General features: G+C 40.3%; 1 protein-coding gene across 1 annotated transcript in view; it reads right to left on the bottom strand.

The window, feature by feature from the left end:
- Positions 1–26,556, bottom strand: part of DNAH5 (dynein axonemal heavy chain 5) — a 210,698-nt gene that overhangs the window by 65,411 nt on the left and 118,731 nt on the right. The window contains exons 50-57 of the mRNA XM_029941285.1: positions 26,213–26,411; positions 23,694–23,866; positions 18,801–18,931; positions 14,463–14,616; positions 12,363–12,630; positions 2,200–2,431; positions 937–1,051; positions 520–696 (exon numbers count right to left, since the gene is read on the bottom strand). Coding sequence (XP_029797145.1) covers positions 520–696; positions 937–1,051; positions 2,200–2,431; positions 12,363–12,630; positions 14,463–14,616; positions 18,801–18,931; positions 23,694–23,866; positions 26,213–26,411 — 1,449 coding nt within the window. The remainder of the gene's footprint in view (positions 1–519; positions 697–936; positions 1,052–2,199; positions 2,432–12,362; positions 12,631–14,462; positions 14,617–18,800; positions 18,932–23,693; positions 23,867–26,212; positions 26,412–26,556) is intronic.

Genomic DNA, 26,556 nt, shown 5'->3' with positions numbered 1-26,556 from the left:
TCATATCTTCTCAGAATCCAACCTCCTTTCTAATTTTGCCATTTCTGTTCTTACCACCCAACTGCATTGAATAATTGTTGGGGCCTGCTCAAAATCTGCCATTAATGAGCTACATTAGATCAGCAGCTCCATATTCGGGTAATTCACAGATATTATCTCTTACAGACTCACTCCAGGGCCCTCAGTGAATAAGGAGGGAAATGTTATTTTAGAAATTCTAGGTGACTTACCCAGTGTCACATGTTTATTGGTGACAGAGTGGAAATGAGAACCCAGGACTCCTGACCGCCAATCTATGACACTGCCCATCATTCAGGAGTGAAGAAAATGAGATGTGAAGTTGCAAGAGCGAAATCTATAAAGAGCTAATTACATCTCCCCGCAGAAAACATTACTTGAGATGGTTCCAGTGAAGAGACCTTTGGTCTGGAGCAGGAGAGCATTTCCTTGCCGTGACTCATTTCCCTTCACCCTCCTATGAGGCACTAAACTTGACACCTGTCAGATCACAAGCCTTACCTGCAGGGCTGCTTCAGCCTCTTCTAAGGCTGGTTTTGCCGCTTCCAGTTTTTCTTCAGCGATGGCTTTATCTTTAGAGATGCTGTCTACAATGGCTTGGGCTTTGTCCTTCACCTTCTGTACCTCAGCCTTGACCTTCTCGGCAGCCTGCGCTTTCATTGTCACTTCTTTTAAGACCTAATTCAATATAAAGGAAAAAGAAAGCTCATCGAACATTGGATGGCAACCTGAAAATGTGCATTTTTGCCTTGATTTGCCTTGTTGAGTTTGTCCGGTAACGTTTTACAGTAGAATTAAGAGTGTTATATTCTATTAGAAACAATTTATACTTTCATGGTTACAACTTAGTGACTATGCATAATCGTTTATTACCAGGAATTTAAAACCAATCTGGCACACGTGTGAGTGCCCACGCACCGTGTCGGCTTTATCATTGGCCACTTGGAGCTCCTTTTCTTTCACTGCCAGTTCTTTGCTCAGTGCTGCAACAGACTCTGAGGCTTCTTTTAGCTTTTCCAATCCAGTGTTCATTCTAGGTTTGAAAATCCAAGGAAGCCATGTTTAAATTTGTGGTACTTGGCCACATTTTCCAAGCACTGGTTCATTAATATGCATAGCAATGGTCATATTTGAAGAATGGGTGTCTGTGCAAATCGCAAATCCAAGAGGGCTTGACACAAAGAATGTACATCCAGGGCTAACGCCTGACTGAACACAGCCGTATGTTTTTCATAGACCGCATGTGGGAGAGTGACTCCGTTATGATGCTTCATAACATGAAGAAAGATGGTGGGTATTGAAACATACCTCATGAAGTTTAGTGAAATGACAATAGATTTCAAATGCTTGAAATCCTATTGTGGAGGAAGGAAAATAAACAACTTCTATTTTGTTTTGTTTTGTTTTGTTTTGTTTAAAAAAGACCAATTAAGTAAAAGAAGAAAGATGTGGGACCAAGGAATGAAACAAGTCAAGGAATGAAGCCATCAGAACCACCCTGTGAAGGGATACTGCCTGTCTGGACTAGAGATAATGTGACCTCAAAGACCAAGGGCCCTCAGATTCAGTCAGTCCAATGTCCCACCCAGGGTCCCTTACGGAACAGCCCTGGCTGGTTCTGGCCGTATACAAGCAGAAGCTGTAAGTGTTCAGAAAAGATCAGGGCAGAGCAGTGGAACCTGGAGAAGAGTTCAGTGAAATAGGGTATTTGCCAGCCAGTGAATGTCAGCATTCCAGAGAAGGCTGAGTGGAGGCAGGCAGTGAGTCTGTATTCTCTGCTTCCTTCCGGGTCTCCTCTTTCCACCATTAGGTCATTCAGTAGTATAGCAAGTAGTAGGTCACGTGAACACTTAGCAACACTTTATTCTCCTGGGCAAGAACAAAGCTCCTAGCAACCATAGAATAATCTTCCGAATAGGCTTGAGAGGATGGTGTCTCAGCCTCAGCATATTGGCATTTGGGGCCGATTCTTTGCTGTGGAGGCCCATCCCGTGCACCGTGAGATGTTAGCAGCATCCCTGACCTCTACTTATTTGCTGCCAATAGCACCCCTTCCCAACCACCTGAGTTATAACAAACAAGAATGTTTCAAGTCAATGGAAAATGCTCCCTAGGAGCAAATCTGCCCCCCATTGAGAGCCAATGCTTTAAAACAACTTTACGTCTGAACTTCACACTTACCTGTTGGCCAGAGTTTGCACTTCCGCATGCTTTTCACCATATGTGAGTGTATAGCCTTGAATAAAGGAGAGGTACGACTTGGGAGTCACATGAGCAGAACGTCGGAATCTCTGAAAATACTCAGCACACTTCTCAGCTACCCCATCCTGGAAGGCGCCCATGCATTGGACCACTTCCTCCTTGGTTTCCGAACTACAGTCAATATTGTAGGGGGACAGGAAGTGCTCAGACACTGGAAGGAATAAGGGTGGCAGTGTGTGAAACACAAACACGAATGACCATTTGAAAGTTAACTGGATAATTTTGAAAGACTTAGACATTTCTTAGGATCGCCTACCATTTTTATAGTCCCAAGTAGGTGGATACCTGTCAGCACTTTTGGCCCCAGGCCTATGACTTCAACAATTTCATTTTGCCTTTCCTGTACAAAGCTGTCACAGACCTCAAGACTATCATCAGCCTTTGTTTTCTGGTACTTATGCAAAGAAGTCTCTTTTGCACGGCTGTAGGTTCAGGTCAGCAGCCAGCCTGTTTTATGTTTCACATAAGGGCAAAAGTGGTGCAAATAACTCAGAAATCAGTGCCCACCTGGTACTCATATTTAACAGTCCCATTTATTTTTCAATGCAGAACCTGTCATACCCTTAATTCCCCCAAGCTCTGACTGCCTTTGCTATGTGGAATGTTTGTCACTAAATTTTTTTATGCCTGGGTCATCTTGTTCTTAAATGTGGCTGCTGGCCATTTGCAGTCAATTCTAATTTACAGTGTCCTTTAAAACTGTTTGGGTAAAAACCTCCTGTTGGAGACCTTTGTCTTCCTAACAGTGCCAATCATGGGACCAATCCTAAGGCAGCATTTCCTATTATAGGAAGAGCCCATAAAGTCAGAGCTAATCAACCACCACATACACAGGGTGTCTGCTGCACACTGAGCCCTATGACGGTACCATGGAGTGAAAGACTAGTATGATAGATGGTCTCAACGCCAAGGAATTTGTAAATGATATGCATAATGCAGTTAAAAATTAATATAACCAACTTTACATATCTCGGGATAAGACTGCTTATGGATTTTCTTTAAAAGTACTTAAGGCATTGAATAATGTATGTAAGAGTTGCGAATAGAATCTGACCAATAAAGGGGCGCCTGGGTGGCTCAGTTGATTAAGTGGCCAACTTCAGCTCAGGTCATGATCTTGTGGTTTATGAGTTCAAGCCCCATGTCAGACTCTGGGCTGACAGCTCAGAGCCTGAAGCCTGCTTCAGATTCTGTGTCTCCCTCTCTCTCTCTGCCCTTCCCTGCTCATGCTCTGTCTCTCTGTCTCTCAAAAAAAATGAATAAAATAAATGTTAAAAATTAAAATAATATATATGACCAATAAAAAGGGAAGGAAAGAGAAAGAATCAAGTAAACAAACCTATCCAGTGATAGCTGGCAAAGAAATAAAAAATGATTAGCAACTGATCACTAAATTAGGTCCTTAAAGCAATTGGGGGACAGTATTTACAGCTATGTAAATAATAGGTACCATTTCTCAGCTTGGTTATAAACAAAGTTTACCATACACACTGAACGGCATAAATTAAGACTCAGAAGTCATGTTTTCTCATATGAGTTAAGCTGTTACAAAGACCAGTTTAGCTTCTAGTTTAAGTCTAGGCGCTGGAAACACAGGGGCAGTCCTTGCCCACGAGGCAGTTTGTGTAGGCATTACCCTACAGCTGCAGTATTCACCACGCAGATACGGAGGGCTCTACCTGGCATTACAGGGTATCCTCAGGGAGGTTCCCACTTTCTGAAAACCTCCTTGTATTTACTATGTAGTGATTCTTTTCCCTTCTTATGTGAACAAAGAGTATCAATAATGGGGACTTCTTTTTTTATGTAGCAAGTGTTCTTTTTGTCTCTCCACAAAGTCAAAGAGAATAAAAATAGAGTGGATTCAAAGTATAGCTTTCCAAAGACCCATAATCTCTGGCACAGGAAAGGTTATGAAAATTATGAAAACAATCAGATCCCTTTCACTTACGGTGACCAAAGCCTGCAAGACTCAAGCAAGAGGCCATGGAAAACCCTTCCAAGGTCATGTCCATCATCCAATCACCAAAGCAGCAATACCAGTTTGGGGGCCCACTGTCAGACTGAAGTCTGAGGTCGGTGTGCATTATATTTTGGTGTTGTGTGTTCATAGCACTTGATGGGAATGAGGTGAGGTGATAGAGAGGAGAACATTGGGCACAATGTCTGAATTTTGGTGGCCTTCAATTTCCACTTCATTGAGATGAAAAGAATTGAAGAAACAAAGTGAAAGAGGGACATTAGTTGCCTACCCAACACGCATCCCCTATCTTTGTTACTAAAAAAACCTCTATTTAGCTCAGGGTAACAATCTGCCCAACTAAAATTCTTTCATTGTCCAGACTCTCTTACAAGTAGGGGTGACCCAGTTCAAGTCAATGACATGTAGACAAAAGTTCTTGGGAAAGAACAGTGCCGTGAAATAAAAGGCAAACTTCATGAGGCATCAACAAACATGATGCCTGGAGATAGAGCAGTCGCCTTGTGCCTGTAAGAGTAAAAGCCACACCCTAAGGACAACGGCAAGGTAGAAGGGGTAAGAGCCCCTGATGGCATTGTCCCGGATGCACAGCTCTGCATTTTCTTGGCAGCAGGAAAAGCGGGGAGAAAAAACTACTTGCTTGAGCAAGGACTTGTCTGGTTTTCTCTTACAGCCAAACATATTGTTAACTGATACATCAGAGGGCAAGCAAGTCTAATCTTGGAAAAACCTTATCAGTTAATCCTTACAACATCCCTAAGTGATGAATTTTAATATATGCCTTCTGTAGATAAGAATAATGAGGCTTAGAGAAGTTTAGTTGCAGATGGAAGATTGGTGATTTGATCCAAGGATGATGGCCTCCAAAGTCTATGTCACCTTGGTTTTTAGAAATCCAAAGAGAACCGAACTCTGTAGTCTCTCAGAGTACTAAGCAAATAGGTTTAATTGCAGCACAGAGTTAAAAAATATTTATTGACTAATGTGCTTCGTAAACAAAATATGCTAATTTTCCCAGAAACCCGTGGCTACTGTTGTGGTTGGTATTACTTTCCGAGGGGGTGTTCCGTGCAGCTGCCTCGTTGATGCTGAATCACCAGCTGTGAGCAGCTGCAGACGCAGGGGTGCTAGCTCATAAGACCACATCTTGGATATTATAAATCAGGTAATAGTTCTCAAAGAGGGCCATGCTATTTACATAATTAAAATGGCCTTCTTTGAAAAAAAAATACACCATATATATATATGCTATTGATTTTGCTTGAGACTTCATTTTCAAGTGAAGATGGTCTATTTTTATAACAATGTGCTTGTTTAAGATGTAATCTAGAAGAACATTAAAAATGATCTTTACTGTGGCGAGATCGAAATGAAGCTCATGGATTTTATTAGTGCCATTAGCCCCACAGAGCATCATTAAAAAATACAAGACTACCATCTTAATAATACTGGAATTAAAAAGAAAAAACTAATAAAAAATGAAATAGGAAAGGAAAATCAAAATGCCTCAGCTGATGGAAACCTCTGCCCCTCATACTCCACAAAAAGAAAAGCAGATTAAAACTGTAAGGCACTACAAATTGATGCCAGTACCCCCAAAGAAATCAAAAAAGTCAGGAACTATGTTAAATAAGAAAATCAAAAATTTTTAAAAAACTGACCAAATAATGTATCAGGAAGAAATAAAAAAAAAAAAAAAGAATTGATTGAACTCAGGAAATAAGAAGAAAAAGACAAACCTATCTTGGAACTGAAGACTAAAATAAAGGTAGCCAAGGAAGGGACAAAAACAGGAAAAAAAAATACAGACAAGACCACCAGAATGAAGATAATACAGACATTCAAAGAAATAATTAATTCAAAACCACTCCATATAAAGCTAAAAACAAAAGATTGCCAAAATGGAGAATATTAGATGGTGGAAAATACAGGACTTTACAACATGAAAAAAAAAAGCATATTTTTCTTTAAATGCTTCATCAAGAGACTTAGTCGATCTAAATGACATATGAAAAAACTCACATTTTTTACAAAAGCACTTTAGTTATGAAAATAGTACAAAATCTAGTATTAATCTTCTAAGTAAGCATCTTTAAAATATGAAAATACTCTATGCAATAACAACAATCCAAAAAAAGAAATTAAGAAGATCTAGATAATAATAGCATCCAAAAGAATAAATATGTAGGAATAAACTCAACCAAAGGAAATGAAAGACTTGTATACTAAAAACTATAAACTACTAATGAAAGAAATTAAAATAAACACATATATACGAAAAGACATTACATGCTTATGATTTGGGAGAATTATTATTTTTTAAATGTCCATACTATCCAAAAAATCTACAGCTTCAATACCATCCCTATCAAAATTCCAATGGCATTTTTTTCCAGAAATAGAGAAAACAATCCTAAAATTCGTATGGAACATCAGAAAACCCCCAAAAGACTAAAGCGATTTTGAGCAAGAACAAAGCTGTGGGCATTATGGTTTGTGATTTCAAAATATATTACAAGTTTATAGTAATTAAAACAGTAAGTACTGGCATTAAAAATAGGCATATAGACCAACGGAACAGAAGAGAGTTCAGAAATAACCATGCATATATAGTCAAGTAATTTTCAACAAGGGTGCCAAGAATACACAATGAGGAAAAAACAGTCTCTTCAATAAATGGTGTTGAAAAAAGCAGATATCTATAGGCAAAAGGATGAAATCGGACCACTGTCTTATACCATCCACAACAATCAACTCAAAATAGATTAAAGACCTAAACATAAGACCTGAAACCACAAACCTCCCAGAAGAAAACATAACGGGTAAGCTCCTGCACATTGGTCTTGGCCATAATTTTTGGATATGACACCAAAAGCACAGGCAACAAAAGCAACAACAATATGGGGCTACACCAAACTAAAAAAATCTCCTGCGCGGCAAAGAGATCAATGAACACGTGAACAAATCACCTGTGGAATGGGGGAGAAAACACTTGCAAACTGTACCTCTGATAAGCGTTGACATGCAAAATAAATAACTCATACAACCCAATAGCAAAAAATAGGTAACTTGATTAAAATGGACAGAGTGCGGGGGTGGCACCTGGGTGGCCCAGTCAGTTAAGTGTCTGACTCGTGATTTTGGCTCAGGTCATGTTCTCACAGTTAGTGAGTTCAAGCCCCATACCAGACTCTGCGCTGATAATGCAAAGCCTGCTTGGGATTCTCTCTCTCTCTCCCTCTGTCTCTTTGAAAATAAATAAAACTTTAAAAACTTTATTTTAAAAAATGAACAAAGTAACTTAAAAGAGATTTCTCCAAAGAAGACATACAAATGGCCAACAGGTATATGAAAAATGTTCAACATCACCAATCATCAGTGAAATGCAAACCAAAATAACAATGAGATATCACTTCATATTAGTTAGGCTGACCATTATCAAAAAAAAAAAAACAAAAGATAACAAAAATTAGCAAGGGTATACAAAAAAGGGAGCCCACGTGCGTTATTAGTGGGAATGCAAACGGGTGCAGCCTCTAGGAAAACAGTGTGGAGGTTCCTCAAAAAATTAACAATAGAACTACCCTATGATCCAACAATCCCATTCCCAGGCACATTTCCAAAGGATAGAATATCACTGTCACAGAAATATCTGTGCCCCTGTGCTCATGACATTATTTACAGTAGCCAAGACATGGAAACAACTTAAATGTCTGTTAATGGATAAATGGAATACATGCAATGGAATACTACTCAGCCTTAAAGAAAAAGGGCACCCCACCATTTGCGACAACATGGGTGGACCTGGAGGGCATTCTGCTAAGTGAAATAAGCCAGACACAGAAGGACAAATACTACATGATACCACTTACTGGAGAAATCTGAAATTGTCAGACTCGTAGAAGCAGAATAGAACTGTGATTGCCAGGGGCTGGGAAGAGGGGTCCTATTTCCCCCTTCTCTCAGTCAGAAAGTAACAAAAGTACAAAGTTTTCGTTATTCAAAATGAATAAGTCCCCGAGGTCTACTGTACACCATGATGCCTGCAGCTAACCATGCTATTTGTATACCCAAAATTACGAGAAGAGATCTTACATTGTGTTCTTATCACAAAATCATCAACGTCATCACCATCATCATCATCATCATCAGAACAGCTAAAGAAATCAGGAGGAAACTTCTGGAGGTGATGGATATGTCTATGGCATAGATTACAATGATAGTCCCATGAACGTGTTTCACCTCGAAATGCATCAAGGTGTTTAGTATGTATGCTCTTTGTATATCACTCACACCTCAATAAACTGGTTTAAGAAACAAAATTAAAATGTATCTTAATTAATAAAATATTAACTAATTAATATTAATTAATTATAAAATATACAGTAATTTTATATTTTATGGGAAATTTTTAGTATGATCTAAATGAAATATACTAATACAAATGTAGTCATATATTTCCTTATTGATGTGGCTGAAGATAGTAATTTAATTTAGAACCAGCATCCTGAAGACAATTTAAATAAGGCTATTTATAGAAACCTTATTGCTAATTTTCTAAAAAGAATAAACAACACTTAAGTTCCTAATGATATTAAGTATTTGCAATACTCACACATGATATTCTTTCAAATTAACATACGGAAGGTTAATATTAGGTGTGCAGATATTGGTTTTCCCAACAAGATTTTGTATTTATTAAATAAAGAAGCTATGTCTTATATCTTATAATTATTTTATCCACTAAGGTGACTAGCACAGTAAACACTTACCAGACTAGACTGGAGACATAACCACAAAAAATCATAGGTTATCAAAGGTTTAAGATTTCAATACCCAGGTACATGTTATAAAGTCTGCATGCTATAGATATAGGAGGTCCAAGATAGGAGAGCAGGAAACTAAATATTCCTTAGTGAACAAAAAAAAGAGTGAAGGATGTGATGAGTTCTGACAAAGCTCTAGAACTTAAACAGAGGAGATTGAAGAGAATAGTCTTGATCCAAGAGAATAGCAATGACGGAAGAGGATATTCTTGATCCAAGGAGGACAATGTATGGAAGATAAGCAAGACCAAAGCACATTCAGAGGACAAACAAAAGAGGTATATCTAGAGAGAAGCGAGGGAAGGTTTGTGTTGGGTTAGAGAAGACTGTAAGTAAATGAACTTTGACAGACTGACTCATTTCTTCAACACTGTAACCATCATACACTGGCCACTGCCAAGATTATGAATAAAAGATAAGTAGTCCTTGACCTCATGAAGTTTTTAGTCTAGTAGGACAGATCAGCATTAATCAAATAAACACAGACCTAACTATATAAACGCCAGACTGCGGTTAGTCCCAGGAAGGAAGAGCACAGAGTGCTATGAAGTGATGCCATAGGAACAGGCCTTGTGGGGAGAAAGGGACGCGGGATTGTTCCCTGTAGGAAGGGATGTTTGACTGACCAGCACAATCCACGCAGAGAGCAGGATCAAGTTGATGGAGGAAGAGAGTGTCACGCGGGAAGAAAGAGCCGCCTGTTCAAGGATCAAGAACAGAATAGGCAGAAAGAGTGACCTCAAGGGAAGATGGAGGGTGGGCAGAGCCACTCTTCCCAGCCCGGGAGGCCAGGCTAGATAACGTGGCCTTTTTCCCAAGAGCTCGGGGAGGTCACGCAAGGTTCTAAATAGAAAGTTGTGCGGTTGGGTTTGTGTTTTCTTATTCTTCTGTCAGTATTGTGGGATAGACGGCAGACAGATGAAAGGAGGAGAGGTCATAAGAAAGCGATTTCAGTTTTCCAGCTGAGTGACAATGACAGCTTGGCTTAGGGTGGCTGTGAGAGGGAAAGCGCTAGAGACATCTCCCAATAATTAAAAGATAAAGTCAATACAGGACACCTGGGTGGCTCAGTCAGTTAAGCATCTGACTCTTGATCTTGGCTCCGGTTATAAACTAACGGTTCATAAGATTGAGCCCTGTGACGGGCTACAGTATGGCGCCCACTTGGGCTTCTCTCTCTCCTCTCTCTCTGACCCTCTCGCCACAAATAAATAAACTTTTAAAAACAGATAAAATCAAAGTGACTTGGCAATGGAGCAGACTTGAGAGCTGAAGGAGGCTGGGATGTTCAAGACAAAGACAAAGCTCTTTGACTGTGGAGGATGGTGGGACTTCTGGGGGAGGCGCCAGAGGAAAGGCAGTTCAGTGGCAGACACAGCGGGGTAGCCATCTGTGAGCCCCCCGTGAGGATGGATCAGCAGGCAGCCAAGTGCACAGGTTCAAGCCAGAGCACGGACTAGGCTAGAGAGAGAAGCTGACGGAGGGTATCACTCAGGGGGCTGAGGGTGGGCTTGCCTGGGGAGAGGACCCAGGCTGAAGAAACAAGCGCACCCCACCCTCTGCTATGCCCGTCTCTATAAACAGCATGGAGTTCGATAAATACATTCTCAATAAACAATCAAGGAGACACATCTGTAGAAAGTCAGGACACTAACTAGGAAACAACTACACAGAAATGTAAGTTTCCCTGCCCCTCATGTAATCGGGGCTTGGATTCATATGATGAGATTTAAAAGAAAGGGGCGGATTTGTGAGAAATTAACAAAGATCAGTGAATCCTTTGTCCTGTAATAGAAGAGGTGATTGAAATAGAGACCTAGCAGGAAGGGCTCCATATTTAAATTAAATCATCTTAAGTATGGTATATTACAATGTGTGCCACCTGAAATTGTTATTTTATTGTCCGTAATAATACCTTACATGCTACTCTACAAAGTACTTGCATACTAATTAGCATGTTTCATAGTTAACTTTAATATAGCTTTTAAATTCTGTCATTGTGTGCTCTGCGTTTATATCCTACTTCAAGGAATTTTAAAGCTTTGCCCTTAGCTGTGTTTACATTTTAGGATTTTTAAAGTTTTAAATCACTGGCCTTTTCTCAAACCTTAGAAGACAAAAGAGGAAAATGTACATGTTAAAATATTCTGTGTTTGAAAGCCACAGATTGGGAAAACATTATTGTCAACAGCAGTCGATAGAGAACAAAATGTCCCTGGTGGACAAGAATTTGTTAAAAACATATATAAATCTATAAAACCTGGGTTCTAGCCCCAGGGCAGAGCCCAATGCCTCTCACATCTCTGTAATTCCCTTAGCTTCAGCGGCCCCAGTGTCTCCATCAATAAAGGGCAGGGGATGGGCTAATCGGTTGTTCTCACTCTGGGCACCACAGAACTGGAGAGCCAGATGTGGGCGTGACACAGATGTGGGCTAGGGCTGAGAGGGAAGGCTCCAGAACTTTCCTCACCTCCCTCACCTCACTTTTATCTCTCACGGCTACCAGCAAGGTATTACTGGGAAATGAGACTCTTCTTAATTATTATGAAAACATAACCAGACAGAAAGTTTGAAAACCACTGCACTGAGACAGGGCACCCCTGAGATTCTGATACAACAGGTCAAGGGTGAGGCCTAAACATCCCTATCATTTAAAATATCCACAAATAATTTCTCACCCAAAGCTGAAAAAACATAAACTAAATGATCTCTGACATCTCTCCTAACGTCTCTTCCACAGAAGTGAAAGCAGCAAGGACCCAAGTCACAGAACCCTCTGGATAACATTCCTTTCAAAGCCAGGGACCACCAGAGGATTGCTGGATAATGTTTTCTTCTTTAGTGTCCAGCACTGCAGCCACGAAAATAAAATGTCCAAGAGACACTTGGCTTCAGCTACTCTGAGGGTGACCAATCCGCTTTGAAACGAACACAAATGCTATCAAACCAGTTAAAACCTCAGTGCCTTCCTGAGACAACCCGAACGTGCCTGGGGGTCCAACTGAGGCAAAGCCTCTAAGCATCCCTGAAAAGACTAGAATCACTGGAAATTAATCCAAGGGAGGACAGACTGAAGATCACTGTCTGATAAGCACGCTCTGGGAAAAATTAGCTATCTAATATGAAAGAGCACCAGCTTGCAAAAATCCTTAAATATTGGACAAAGTGACTTTGGGCTCAATCCCGTACAGAGGGAGCAAACAGCACAGAACATAAATAAATAAACACACACACACAATTAACCAAAAACTGACAAAAGCGTCCACCCTACTAACCAGCAACTAAGGCATCTTTAGGCCATCGGCTGAACCAGTCAATTGTGCATCCTGAAATAAGGGCAGGGAACTTCAAGGCTCGATTTCGAAATTTCTCCCCCACAGGTGAAAAGCAGAGCACTATGTGAAGGTTCTGTCGGACCCGACTCATGAAGTAGTCATGCAGGTTCTCGTTGGTAGGAGGGCGCCGGGGGTATTCTTTTTTCATGACTGATATGAGATCACTATTAATTTCATCAATTTCATCACGCGCAAATAGGTTGGAGACCTTCAAAAGAAGTACAAACGTTCAAATTCAGTTAGGCATATGAAAACAGATCAAAATATATAGCTCAATACACATGATATCTTTCCTCCATTTGTGTCCTAAAACTCATCTTTAGGGGGCACCTGGGTGGCTCAGTTGGTTAAGCATCCAACTTTGGCTCAGGTCATGATCTCATCGTTTGTAGGTTCGAGCCCCACGTCGGGCTCTGTGCTGACAGCTAGCTCAGAGTCTGTCTTCAAAATTCTGTATCTCCCTCTCTCTCTGACCCTCCCCTGCTCACGTTGTCTCTCTCTCTTCAAAATAAATAAGACATTAAAAATCCTCATCTTTAGAAAATTAACCAAAGTCTTCATGATACAAACAAATGGAAAGATATTCCATGCTTATAGACTTTTTAAATTTTCATTTATTTATTTATTTTGAGAGAGAGCATACATGCATGTGAGGGGGGGCAGGAAGGAGAGAGAGAAACACAAGCAGGCTCCACATTGTCAACACAGAGCCTGACACAGGGTTCAATCCCATGAACCCATGATATTATGATCTGAGCTGGAATCAAGAGTCAGATGCTCAACCAACTGAGCATGCCCCCATGCTAATAGATTAAAAGAATTAATATTATTAAAATGTCCATGTTACCCAAAGCAATCTACAGTTTCAATGCAATCCCTATCAAAATACCAATAGTATTTTCTGCAAAACTAGAACAAATAATCTAATATTTGTATGGAACCACTAAAGACCCCGAATAGCCAAAGCAACTTTGAAAAAAGAAGAACAAAGCTGGATGTATCACAATCCCACATTTCAAAATATACTACAAAGCTATAATAATCAAAACAGTATGGTAATGGGGAGCCTGAGTGGCTCAGTTGGTTGAGTGTCCAGCTCTTGATTTCAGCTCAGGTCATAATCTCAGTTTGTGAGATCCAGCCCTGCATCAGGTTCTGTGCTGAGAGCACGGAGCCTGCTTGGGATTCTCTTTCTCCCTCTCTCTCTGCCCACATGCTGTCTCCTCCTCTGTCTCTCTAAATATAAATAAATAAAATAAAATAACTAAACTAAACCAAACTAAAATGAAATAAAGTTAAATAAAATTAATGAAATGAAATAAAAATGGCTTAAAGACCTAAATATAAGACCTGAAACCATAAAAACTCCTAGAAGAAAACACAGGCACTGGGCTGTGTCATTGGCCTTAGTAACATTTTTCTAGATGTGTCTTCTCAGGCAAGGGAAACAAAAGCAAAAATAACTATTAGGACTACAGCAAAATAAAAAGCTTTTGCACATCCTTTTTTTAAAAAAAATTAACCAAGTCCTCAAGATAAGATACCCCACATTTTAAAATATACAAACGATTCTATTATTAACTGCCAAGTCATAGTCCTTTGAGGGGGTAAATGGACATATCTAAAATCCAATCAGCTCAGTTTTATTCTCCAAATCCAATAGGAAAAGCAGTTCTTCCTACTGATCTCCTGATCCCCAATAATAGCATTCATTCAAAAACTGTAATGGAGGGGCTCCCAGGTTGCTCAGTTGGTTAAGAGGCCGACTTTAGCTCAGGTCATGATCTCACAGTTCGTTGGTTCGAGCCTTGTGTCAGGCTCTGTGCTGACCATTTGCTCAGAGCCTGGAGCCTGCTTCTGATTCTGTGTTTCCCTCTCTCTCTGACCATCCCCCACTCACCCTCTGTGTCTCTCTCTCTCAAAAATAAGTAAACATTAAAAAAAAAAATTTTTTTAAACCTGTAATGGAAGGACACGGAGAGCTCTAAAGTTGGAGGGAATCTGAAGAGTCAAAATGCGTGAAGATTAATGAGATCCTACCTCACCCGACGATAAAACATTGTTCATATATTCCAAAAATGACTCATCCTTAATCTCATTGTCCATGAAGATGAAAGTGATTCCTTTGCCTTGCAGCCCAGCCGTTCTGTACAAAATCTTCAAGTCTTCCACTAGATTTGATGTGTTGTAGGACCTAAAGAAGTATTGTCATTGTGTCGTTAGCTAAGCTATTCTGATGGGAAGGAAGGATCCTTATGACAATGTTTTACACCATTTGGTTAATAAAAAGAAATGTTGTTACTGTTCCATGGGATAAGAATTGTATTGAATGTGAATGTTACTGTTCATTATATTTACTTACAAGGATGAAATTGATTTTTAAAAGTTTCAGTTCTGAATAGCTATTCCTTTGAGAATAACAGAGGTGCACCATCTTGTTAAACTTTTGAGTACTTCCTTACTCCTAAAGTTAAGAACTATTTTTTTTTCTTGAGACATCATTGACATATACTGTTATATTAGTTTCAGGTGCACAGTGTAATATTTCCATACTCACACATATTGTAAAAAGATCACCACAATAAGTCTAGTTAACATCAAGTCAAATAACATTATATTTATTAGCAAATATGAAACTGATTTTTAAACTCCACATTTCATGAAGTATTACAACTTTTTGTGACACAAAATAAATACCTAGAGTGAAAAGTCAGCCTGAAACCAAAATACCATTTTGACAAAATGTCATCTGACCCCGTATATGTTTCATTTTGAAACTATTTGTAATGGTAAAACAAAAGCTAAATTGGAATGTTTACTAAGCGTCCATCTGCAATTGGTATTTTAAAGACACCTCACAAATTAATCTAAATTAAATAATTTCAAGTCTTAATTCTTTTTTAAAAAATGTTTATTTTTGAGAGAGACAGAATGCGAGTGGGGGAGAAGCAGAAAGAGAGGGAGACACAGAATCCGAAGCAGGCTCCAGATTCTGAGCTGTCAGCACAGAGCCCGACGCGGGGCTCAAACCCATGAACTGTGAGATCATGACCTGAGCCGAAGTTAGACGCTTAACCACCTGAGTCACCCAGGTGCCCCAAGTCTTAATTCTTTAGGAGGAGGGAGATGCTCTACTAGAACTCGTGGCCTCTAGGGTGCGTGGCTGGTGCCACGGGAAGAGTGTGAGACTCTTGGCCTCGGGGTTGTAAATTCCAGCCCTGTGTTGGGTGTAGAAATTACTTAAAACTAAAATCTTCAAAAAAGAATGGTGCCTTCTCACCCTCCAACACATCTTTTGGGGCCCACATGAAAGAGTTCTCTGAGCAATCAGACACTGCAGGAGAATGGCTGAAAACATGAAATATCACACTCTAAATATCACACTCTTTACCCATAAAAAGCAATCCTTTAGAGGAAGTTGGCCTGCAATCATGAAATATTAGAGACATCCCAATACAGAGCAGCCCATTACCACAAAAAGTAAAAATAAAGATATTCCAATCCTAGAGATTCAGATGTAATAAATTATTATGTGAAATCTTTTGTCATTAAATAAACTAAGAGTTCAGAGGCCAAGAGCAAATGGTCTTCTGATTTTTTTAAGCTACTAAATATTTAACTTCTATACTCTGTGCTTTTTGATCATCCAAACTCTAAATCCTAGAACCAGAAATCCCACTACCATGCATCAATATTTTAAGAAAATGTCTAGAGAAGTGAGATCTGAGAGATTAGAAAAGAATTTCAAAGATGCAGTTCCCCATTAGAGAGGGAGACAGAGCGAAAAGAAAATACCAACTTCTCCCGACTTGGGAAAATTTCCAGCCCAGTTCCCTGGATCAAGGGTCCACTGCCCCCAAATAATGACCTGAGCCCTCTTACAAATGGCTGTGCTTTTGGAATGTGAGGTTCTTGCTTCCTGGTTCTTGGCCACGTCACTATGCAGAGGTGTAGGCAGTAAGACGGCCTTGGCCCTCCTTCCATCAGTAACAGCATTCCCATATGACATGCAGAGGGACTTATTTATCACAGAGACGGGAGGTACAAGACATTTTTCCTGAGCCAGTGCGGCACAGTGAAAGTCAAGCCAGACCAGAAACCTGAAATACTGTGGTTAATTCCCAGGTAGATCTGGGATTCCCCACAAGTGATAGAGTCTCCACTCTAAGAGAGGCTAATATTAGATGCCCTGCTAACCCATACAGTTCTTTTAAGGACCAAATTAGCCTGTGCATATACAAGTGCTTTGAAAACCTCAGGGTTTTACATAAATGTTGGGAACAAAAATCTCAGAGTCCAGGGGCACCTGGGTGGCTCAGTCAGTTAAGCATCCAACTCTTGATTTTCACTCAGTTCATGGTCTCAAGATTCATGAGATCGAGCCCTGCCATCAGGCTCTGCACTGACAGAGGGGCCTGCTTAGGATTCTCTCTCCTCCTGTCTCTGCCCCTCCCTTCAGATTCTCTCTCTCTGTCTTTCAAGATAAATAAATAAAAAACATTAAAAAAAAACTCTCGGAGCCCAGTGTCTTTCCTGTATAGGATATCTTTTATCAAACTCTGCTTCTATCCAAACTAGAACAATTATATACAAGGCAATTAGAATTATTTCTCTGTTCTAGTAATTAAAACAACCAGCAATCTTTTAGATTTATTCTCCAAGAAGGAGTGTATAATTTGAACCAAATGAAAAGGGTAACATCAACACGTGAACAGCTGGGCCTTGAGCCCAGTGTTTAATCGTTTTCGGCCTTCGTCCGAGCAGATAGCTGTGGGCCTCCGTCAGTAAGACAGATGAGGGGCGCATGGCCCGGGAAGGCAGAGCTCTAGAGCAAAGCCCAACAGGCAAGATTTCCTACTCCCACACCTACAGGTTAACCTCTTATACTTTTCAGCCTGACGAAACTTCCCGCACTGGCCTCTTGCTTCTCTTGGTTAATCCTGACATTCCATTCAGCCCCTCTGACCCTCTGAATCACCCTTTTCTCTTCACGCTGACTTTTCACTTCCTGCTTCTGCCTGTCCTACACACATATGTCCAAGAACAATCCTCCTTGAGGAGTGTAGGCATCAGCGTATGCATCGTCTTCCCAAGCCAGACCTAGATGGACCGAGTCCACCTGTTCAACTTTCCAGCCATCCTGAGTCTGTCCTTTCTTCTCTATTCTTACTACCACCCCTCGAGACCTATGTTCTCTTGCCTAAATTCCTGGGACAGCCTTATATCTATTCCTGTTTAGCCCTTTCTATCCATTTTCTATACATGCAAACCCATAGGCCCTCCCTAGCAGTAGCTCATTATTGCTTTCCTGTTGCTCTAGGATAAAGTCTAAATCCCTTATCATATCTTCAAAGGCTTCCATTTCTATTCCTTTCCCACCTTCTCTCTTATGCTGCACACCCACCCACATTTTACTTCTTCCCGGACCTCGGTGTCATTTCACGTGTGCTGATCTTTTTTGCCTGGAACATCTTTACCATTCCTCTTCTCTGAGATAATCCTATTCATACTCAGTCCTCCCCAGAAAGCCTTTTCTGACCATCCTCTAGACTAGGTTAGGAGTCCCTCCCTCATGTTTCAATAGGAGCTGGTCTGCATTTTTTTAATTTTTTAACGTTTATTTATTTTTGAGAGAGAGAGAGTGTGCACACACAAGCAAACTGGAGAGGGGCAGAGAGAGAGGGAGACACAGAATCCAGAGCAGGCTCCAGGGTCTGAGCTGTCAGCACAGACCCTGACGCCAGGCTTAAACCGATGAGCTGGGAGATCATGACCTGGGCTGAGGTCAGACACTTAACCGACTGAGCCGCCCAGGCGCCCCCTACAAATGACACCTTTCTGGATGAACTGCTCAGCTGTCTGACCCCTTGCTTACTGTAAGCTCGGCGATGGCATGAGCCAGGCTGACCATGTTTACCATGTGCTCCCCAGTACCTAGCTGGTGCCTGATGCATACATCGCTGGTGTTCAACAAACATTTTTAAATGTATGCATAAGTGAATCAATATAAATTTTTCATCTGTTTTTCTAGTTTATTAACATTCTTGAAATCTGAATGAATATTTAGTAGGGATAAGTTTCTTTGGAAGTACACTGAAAGGAATACACATGACATTCATGGCATATATTAGTACAGAGAGGTGGCTCTTCAAAACACTGAAAGGCTGAAATATTTCAAAAGCAAATTATTAATGTGAAAATTTCATATCTATAACAAAGGTTGAAAGGGGACAATGATAAGTCAACATTTAAAAAGGAAAATGATTATGATTCCTTATGTATAAGGAAAAATGCATTCTTAAATCCAACTGGCCTCTGAGAACCAGCTACCAAAATCCATTTCAGGTTAATCAAATAATCAAAATGAAAGCCTGTTACCTCGTCAGAGTGATCTGGAAGGAAGTGTAGCCAGCAATGAACGAAGCCAACCTCGTCAGGCTCTGCTTTCCTGATCCGCCCACCCCCACCAGGAGGGCATTTCCCCGGGGGGTGCCAATGACACGTGAGATCTAGAATGTAGAAAAGAAAAGACACAGATCACTGTTTAATGTGTAAATATTCCATCTTTTCCTACTTGTGCAATATAAGCATTTGGGAAGCTGTAGATGCTTCTGGGTTGGAATGGAGAGAGACGCTGGTTGGCTGAAGGAGAGCATTTTTGAAATAGAATGGGGTTTGAAGAGAACTCGACAGGGGGACACAAGTACAGAGAAGTCAGCTGAAGTCCCCTCTCTGGCCTGCTCTGGGCTTTAAAGGAAAGAAGTAGAGGAGACTTGGAGGTTTCCTTTTAGTCTTCCAGCCTAATGGAGTGGGACAGGGAAGAGACTGAAATTTCAGGACAGTGTATATCCTTGGATGACAGAACAGTTGATTAGAGTATCCTCCCATTTGAACGGTGGCAGAGTGTTTAAATCAAGGGAGGAAAATTTCCAAAATGTGGCACAGGTGGTAGAATTTTGAAGAGGAAGAGAAGGAGGGGGAGGAAGGAGGGGAGAGAAGGAGGAGAAAAGAGAAGAAGGAAGAGGAAGAGGGGAAGCAGGGAGAGAAAGAAAATAAGCATAAACATCCTCCTGTTACTTGGCACAGACAGTGAGAACTAAGGTATCTACCAAGAAGTGATTATGGGAGGGCCAGTCAGTAGCCCCGACTATTCCAAATCCCCCTTGTGGTAGAAGCCCATGTGTCTTTAGCTTTATCATTACTGGTGAACTGCTTACACCATCAGGATACCAAGCCCCACACAGAGGGGATTCAGTGTAGGACTCTCTCCTGGATGCTTTGTTCTCTTTACATGATAACTACTTCTCTTTCCCACCTAACTGCAGCTTGAGCCTGGGGTAGTGCTGTGATATCCACTTTTCTGTAGACTAATGATAGTAAGATGGGGCTGAGAAGGGTCACCTCTCTGTGCTGGTGGAAGGTTCCCTGGGGTAGCCCGGAATTATCAATATGTTAACCAATGTACAAGTAAGGACACTTTTTCAGGATTACCTCCTCTGGTAGGGGCTACACTTTATCCCTGTTGGGATTACTCTTTTTCTCCTTTTATTCAGCTATAATAAAATGCTGGGACTGCTCTTGGCTTTTGGATAATTTCTCCCAATTAAATGTGAGCCCGCAGAAAGGAGACCATTTTCATGTCTCTGTTGTGGACCTGAAACCCTGTGGAGTGAGTGGGTAATACACTGGTCCTTCCAGGCTCCTCCTCACCCTGCCCCTGGGATTCTCTCCAGACTTGTTGTAGGCAGGCAAGGAACGGTACTGGCAAGAATGATTTTGCTGATGTCTATTCATGTTCTTTCCTGGTATTACTTTAAGAGGCACACACGAGGCAGGGAAGGAGCTACTGAAAGCCACACTAGAATCTTCTGTGTCTTTCCTTGATTAAGATTTTTCAAACATATGGCTTCTGTCCCAACCATTTCCTTTTGCTCATGTTGGTGAATATATTAAGGGCTGAAATAATTATTGATAAGTAGGTACTGGGAACCTTCACCCAACATCTTTTCCTGAAACTAGGCCTAGATCTTACAGTACAATATTTCATTCCCGGTTTCTAGCACATGGTAAACACTCAAACCACATATGACAAATAAACATACGCTTGCTGCCCAGCAAAGAAGACAAAGGCACACACAGATAAACAAACAAGTAGAAGTATTTAAAAGAGACTCAAAAACTCATACCCTAGTTACAAAGAGAAATTAAAAGTGAAAACAGAGTCAAATAGGACCTTCAAATGGGACTATTTTCCTCCTATTCTATAGATTGTAAGATAGAACTATTCATTTTTCAATTCATTTAGCAAATATTTTAAAAATTAGCAATGCCCACCCTGCCCCACAGGTGCTTACACACTAGCAGAGAAAAGAGACCTATTAACAGGACCGTGGGGGTGCACCACACTGAATGCAGAAATGGGTAAAAATGGTGGCAGAGGACACGTTGCTTCTGGGTGAAGGCACCTCTCAGGTGTGGAGCTGGAGTGTGATCTGGATCTTGAAAGATAACTACGTGTCTCATACAAAGTAAAGGGCAGGCCAGGCAGCAGTTGGGCAAGAAGAAGAAGCAGTTGGGCAGAGTCGACAAAAGGCCTGGGGTATCCCGAAGAGGCAGGAACTTCAGAACTAGGTAGAGAAACATGAGGAGATGAGGAAGCAAAGTGTTGTTTAGGACTTCCATGGGGACTTGGTTAAATACCAATCCTATTTATCAAGCATCTCAAGTGTGTTCCTATTCTCATCCTGTGAATACAGAGGTGAATAAACTGGGTGCCCACGCTCACAAGCTTGCTGCCCAGCAAAGAAGACAAAGGCACACACAGATAAATTTCACATGACACAGCACTTACTGGGAATACACGTGGGTGAAGTGCTCTGGAAGAAGGATGTGTTTCATCATGGGTAGAGGATTTTTCTAGATTATGAATCTTACCCAAAGAAGCAAAACAGCTATATCACAGAAATACTCTCTGTTTCAAAATAGAATCATTATTTTAATTTTTTAAAATTTTATTTAAAGACAGAGAATGTGGGAAGGGAGGTAGGGAGGGAGAGAGAAAATCATAAGCATGCTCCAGCACAGAGTCTGATGCAGGGCTCGATTCCCCAACTCTGAGATCATGACCTAGGCCAAAATCAGGAGTCATATGCTTAACCAACTGAGCTACTCAGGCACCCCAGAAAATCATTATTTTAATGAAGAAAGGAACTAAGAAATATGCCTCCTCTCATATCACATCCTGATTTCCTCTAATTTTCATCTTAATTCTGTCTCATAGCTTCCATCACATCTTATAACTAGGTCACGTATTTCAAGGTTCACTTCCAGGTGACAGTTTGGATGAACTGTACACAGGATACAAGACAGTAGAAGAGAGGGTTGGCCTAGGACACTGCGAGGAATGTAGCATCTTAGCTCAAAAACTCCAGTCAGGAATTCCTCAGCCAATTCCAGAGCAGACACAAGAGGCTGAGAGAGAAACTGAAGCCAACAGTCAAAGACCCTGTGCGGAGTCACCTGTGCCTCGAATGTCATGTGCCCCCACTGAGAAGTGAAGAAATGCTTGTTGCTCATACACTGTGGTTGAAACACAGAAATCAGACAGTCTTAGAGAACTTAACTCAAGCACGAGACTAACAATAGCCTCGTTTCAGTCTGAGCCATTATGAAATCCTAGGCCAATCAGATTTTGTCTCCAAGAGATGTCAGTTATGAAGTCACTTTTGGTATTATTTTCTTTTTTTCTTCTTCCTTTTAATCATTAAATATGATAAACTATCATTATCTATATTTGGAAGAATGTCTGTGCTCATAATTCAGCACAGATGTCTCAGATTCTGAGAAGTCTAAGCGTCCAAGCTAAATGCCTTCTTGAGGGGGAAACCCAACCCAGACCAGCCTCTCTGTCTACCTCCCTCTCCCTGATGTTCCCGAGCCTTCCTCACTCTCTTCTACTTTCAGAGGGAGGGTCGACTAGATGAACTCTAGGTTCAGTAATTATGAGAGGTGACAATTTGTAATTATAAGACTGCTCCTCGTGATTACACCTAAGCAATGGAAGAGAGCCTCGAGCTGTCTTTTTTTAATTGAAAGGATATAGTCTGAGAAAGAAATTGACATCAACAAAGTGAGAATATCAGCAACAGATCTAAAATGTCATTATCTCAGGGCACCTTGATCAAGCATCCAACTCTTGATTTGGACTTAGGTCATGATTTCAGGGTTGTGAAATCAAGCCCTCCATGGGGCTCCTTGCTGAGCATGAAGCCTGTTTAAGATTCTCAATCCCTCTCCATCTGCCTTTCCCCCACTCTCACACTTGTTCGCACTCTAAATAAATAAATAAATAAATAAATAAATAAATAAATAAATAAAATGGCATTATCTTCCGCCAAAGATAAATTAAGTCACGTAAGTTATCAAGTAAATAATATATTTTGCTTCTAATCTTTGAAAGTCAACTATGCTATAAAGAGCTACTGAATGGCCCCTATGACAAAATAGAAAGAAAATGTACTTTTCTAATAAATTTCATTCTAGCAGAATTTTCACCCAGCTCAAAGTCAATTCATGCACTATTTTCTAATTATCATTTCTAACTGTGGTAAAACATACATAAAACTAACCATCTTCACCATTACATGTACAGTTCAATGGCATTGTTGTGCAACCACCTCAAACAGCCATCTCCAAAACTCTTTCCATCTTGCAAAAATGAAACCCTGTACCACTAAACACTCCCATTCTCCCAACCCCTATGCCCCTGGCAATCACCATTTTACTTTCTTGTCTCTATGAATCTGACTATACTAGGTACCTCAGACAAGTGGAATCATCCAGTGTTTGCCTTTTTGTTACTGGCTTATTCCACTAAGCATAATGTCTTCAAAGCTTACGGACTATTTTTTACGGCTCTGCTTTGCATAATGCAAAACATAAGCAGACTTTTGCCTGTGCTTTGAACTCAGATGTCAACCACATTCCTTCTATGTGGTGAAAACATTGAGCTGGAAGCTGTATAGCAACACTGAATAAAATTATATCACACATTGGAAGTATACATGCTCTGATTTTCAGGCTGATTTTCAGCCTATAGGTGTGACATGTTGCATTCAGTTTAGAAATTAAATTGGACTACAGCACTGAGTTTATTTTTAAACTGAATATTCTCTCAGAAGATGAAAATGAAAGAGGAGGGGGAAAATTCTGGTGTGAAGCCACACGTCCGTCACTTTGGGGACCCAGGTGTTACTGGGTGTGGCCACTGACCTTGACTAAGTGAACCATGGCATCATCGAAGAACACCAAATCCATGCCGGTGCCACGGATGCTCTCATTATACAGCTGCAGGAACATATTCAAACGCTCCTTCAGGTGATCAAAAGATTCAATTGGCTCATAAATTTTGGGCATTTCAGCATCAGCCTCCTCAGATGTTTCACCTAGGGAGTTGGGGGGAAAATCAATTGTTTCCTCAAATTGCCAGACTTCACTACTTCCTTCAACCTAAATTAATACACTCAGAGCTCTACAATTTAACACTGAATAATACTGGTTTTCATCCAAATGCCATGGTATACATTTTTAGAAAAGAAAAAATGCAAACTATAGTAAAAGCATTGGAATTTCTGTGGCCATATGCAATCTTAGTTCTTTTCTGTCTAGAAAAGGCCAATTTCAAATATTGTAATATATATTGAATTTAATTTGAATCCATAATTGAATATTGGCATTTCAATGAACCTTCCAGGGATATTCGCTTACTGGTCACAATGAAGGTCAAAAAATAGGGATTTAATATCAAAATCAAAATGAGAGGTGAAGACTTAAAAGGATTTTTTAATGAGATGAAAAGAAAAAGGTCATTGCATTTGCCCATGAAATTCTTATGATTCAGGAATTTCAGGTCAGCAGTGAAGATAGAGTGAATTTTAGGGAATGGAAGTAGAGGGCTGAGAGAAAACAGAATAATGATTTCTTAACTAAATACATTGAATTATGTCACTGGGAAAAGATTATTAAAATCAATATGCTTTTTTAAAAATTAGAAACACATAATATAGCAGCTTAACCTTTTTCTATCTTTGACTATAAAGCATAATGCCAAAGGAAAGCTAAATCTGGCATCTGGAAATTCACCATCGGTTAACATTAGTAACAGGAAAAAGAGTGACATGTGAGTTGAATATGCCAGTAACAACTTAAAAATTCACCGGTACTAGAAGAGTGAGTGGATCTTCCAAGTCTAATAGTACATAATTATTGTCAATTGACCTTGTCCTAATATAGTAGTATATTAACCTTTATATGACAAAGCAAGAAAGTTGATTTAACATAATCATGAAGATTGGCTTGTTTGCAAAGCCCTCACTAATTAAATTTCAATAGTCGCTTCACTTTTTTTTATAAATGTTCAACTCGAGCTCTGAGGAGCAAAGTGCTTTGAACTCAACAAAGGTTATGTGTTTGTCTCCCATGCACCCGCCCAGCAAAATGCCCCAGTTGGGCTTCGCTCCTTGGAAACCATAATCTAATTACTTAGCCTTCTGAATTAGAGGAAATAAAATACATAAATTTTCATTATTTACCCTTCTGAATCAGAGCAAATGAGATACATAAATTCTAATTGTAAATGCTCTTAAACTTACAGGATTTTTGTACGTGTGTGACCTGATTTAAAATAAAATGTGTCAGCTTCTTTCTGTGGAAGGATCCTTCCAGCTGCCTAGCTAGCAATAACTGCCTTTTGCACCTGTCACTCGGGAACTTTTGATAGATCGTACGCATGCTTATCAAATCTGGAAAGGGGCTGCATGGTCATTTCCAACCATTTAGAAGATATCAATAGCATGTGTTTAAATATGAAAATTAACTTAAAATTCACCTTTGGTATTAAAAATAAGTAATTAAATGAAAGAAAAATATTCTATTTATATTGGGTTATTTCTGAAGGAAAAAAGCAATTGGACTACCACTGCTTCCATAAGAAGACAAGTAATATATATATACCTCAAGTTTTTACAGAACCATCATCATGAAAGCTTATGGTCACATTGTCCATCCCGGAGGTCTTTGTAATTTAAGCCCTCAGGATGACCCAAATAACAGTTACAGTAAAACCGTGAATTGTGCGTAACTTGTTCTGCGAGTGTTCTGAAAGACGAGCAAATATTTCTAATAAATCTTGTCTTGATAAACAAGCGATATCTTGCAATATGAGCATTGTGTGTCATGGGATATCACATGATCACAACCAAGCCAATGGTTCTTGAAATTCGCTCTGTTATACAAGTGCTTTGATGACAAGCCTGTTTCGGGAAGGAATTATGTTCGTAAACCAAGGTTTTTTGTAGCTTCCATTCGGCAGACTGCCAAGCCACTCTACAGGTAACATTTCATTTATTCCCCGCAGTGCCCCATCATGCATAGATCAATATTTCCATTTTCATAAGTGAGAAGAATGAGGTTCAAGTCCAGAGAGTCATCCAGCTAATGTGTGGTAGATCCCTTCCTCAAAGCCACCGCTATGTGACAGCTACAAGTCCTGGACACTTTCTTCCACCCTATCTTCCCTCCCAAATCTACTTTATATGCAAGATTCATAAGCATAAAGAATAGTTCATCTTTGAGCTCCAACAGTATCCACTCATTCTATATTTATTGAACAACTACTATGTCCTGGGCTTCTTTCAGTAAAGTCTCCTACCCAGAAATTCAGCCTCTCTAGCCTGAACCTTCCGTCTTCAGGTATCCCTCTGTGGAAGTTCAAATATTGCTTAATAGTTTACCTGTAGATTCTGGTGCGTCCCTCAAGAAATCCACAAAATAAGCATCAGATCCACAGGCCACCAAGGGTTTTTTCTCTTCACCGAACTCCTCCTCCACCAAACCTACTAGAGCCTTCTCAAACCAGGTCACATCACCAGAAACCGTGAAACGATCGGCTATGACACGTTTACACTCATGCTTCCACAGCCTTAACAGATCCTGTTGAAAACAATTAAAATGTGTTAGTCATTCCTATTTGCCATAGTTGGGAATCAGCTTGACAAAACTACAGAGCACCATCCTTCCTGACCTAAGATGCTACCTTTTAAAAACTTAAGGTCAGGGGCACCTGGGTGGCTCAGTC

This window comes from Suricata suricatta, chromosome 6 (genome assembly GCF_006229205.1).
Source record: "Suricata suricatta isolate VVHF042 chromosome 6, meerkat_22Aug2017_6uvM2_HiC, whole genome shotgun sequence".
NCBI classification, from domain to species: Eukaryota; Metazoa; Chordata; class Mammalia; order Carnivora; family Herpestidae; genus Suricata; species Suricata suricatta.
This window is presented reverse-complemented; position numbering and strand designations above follow the sequence as displayed.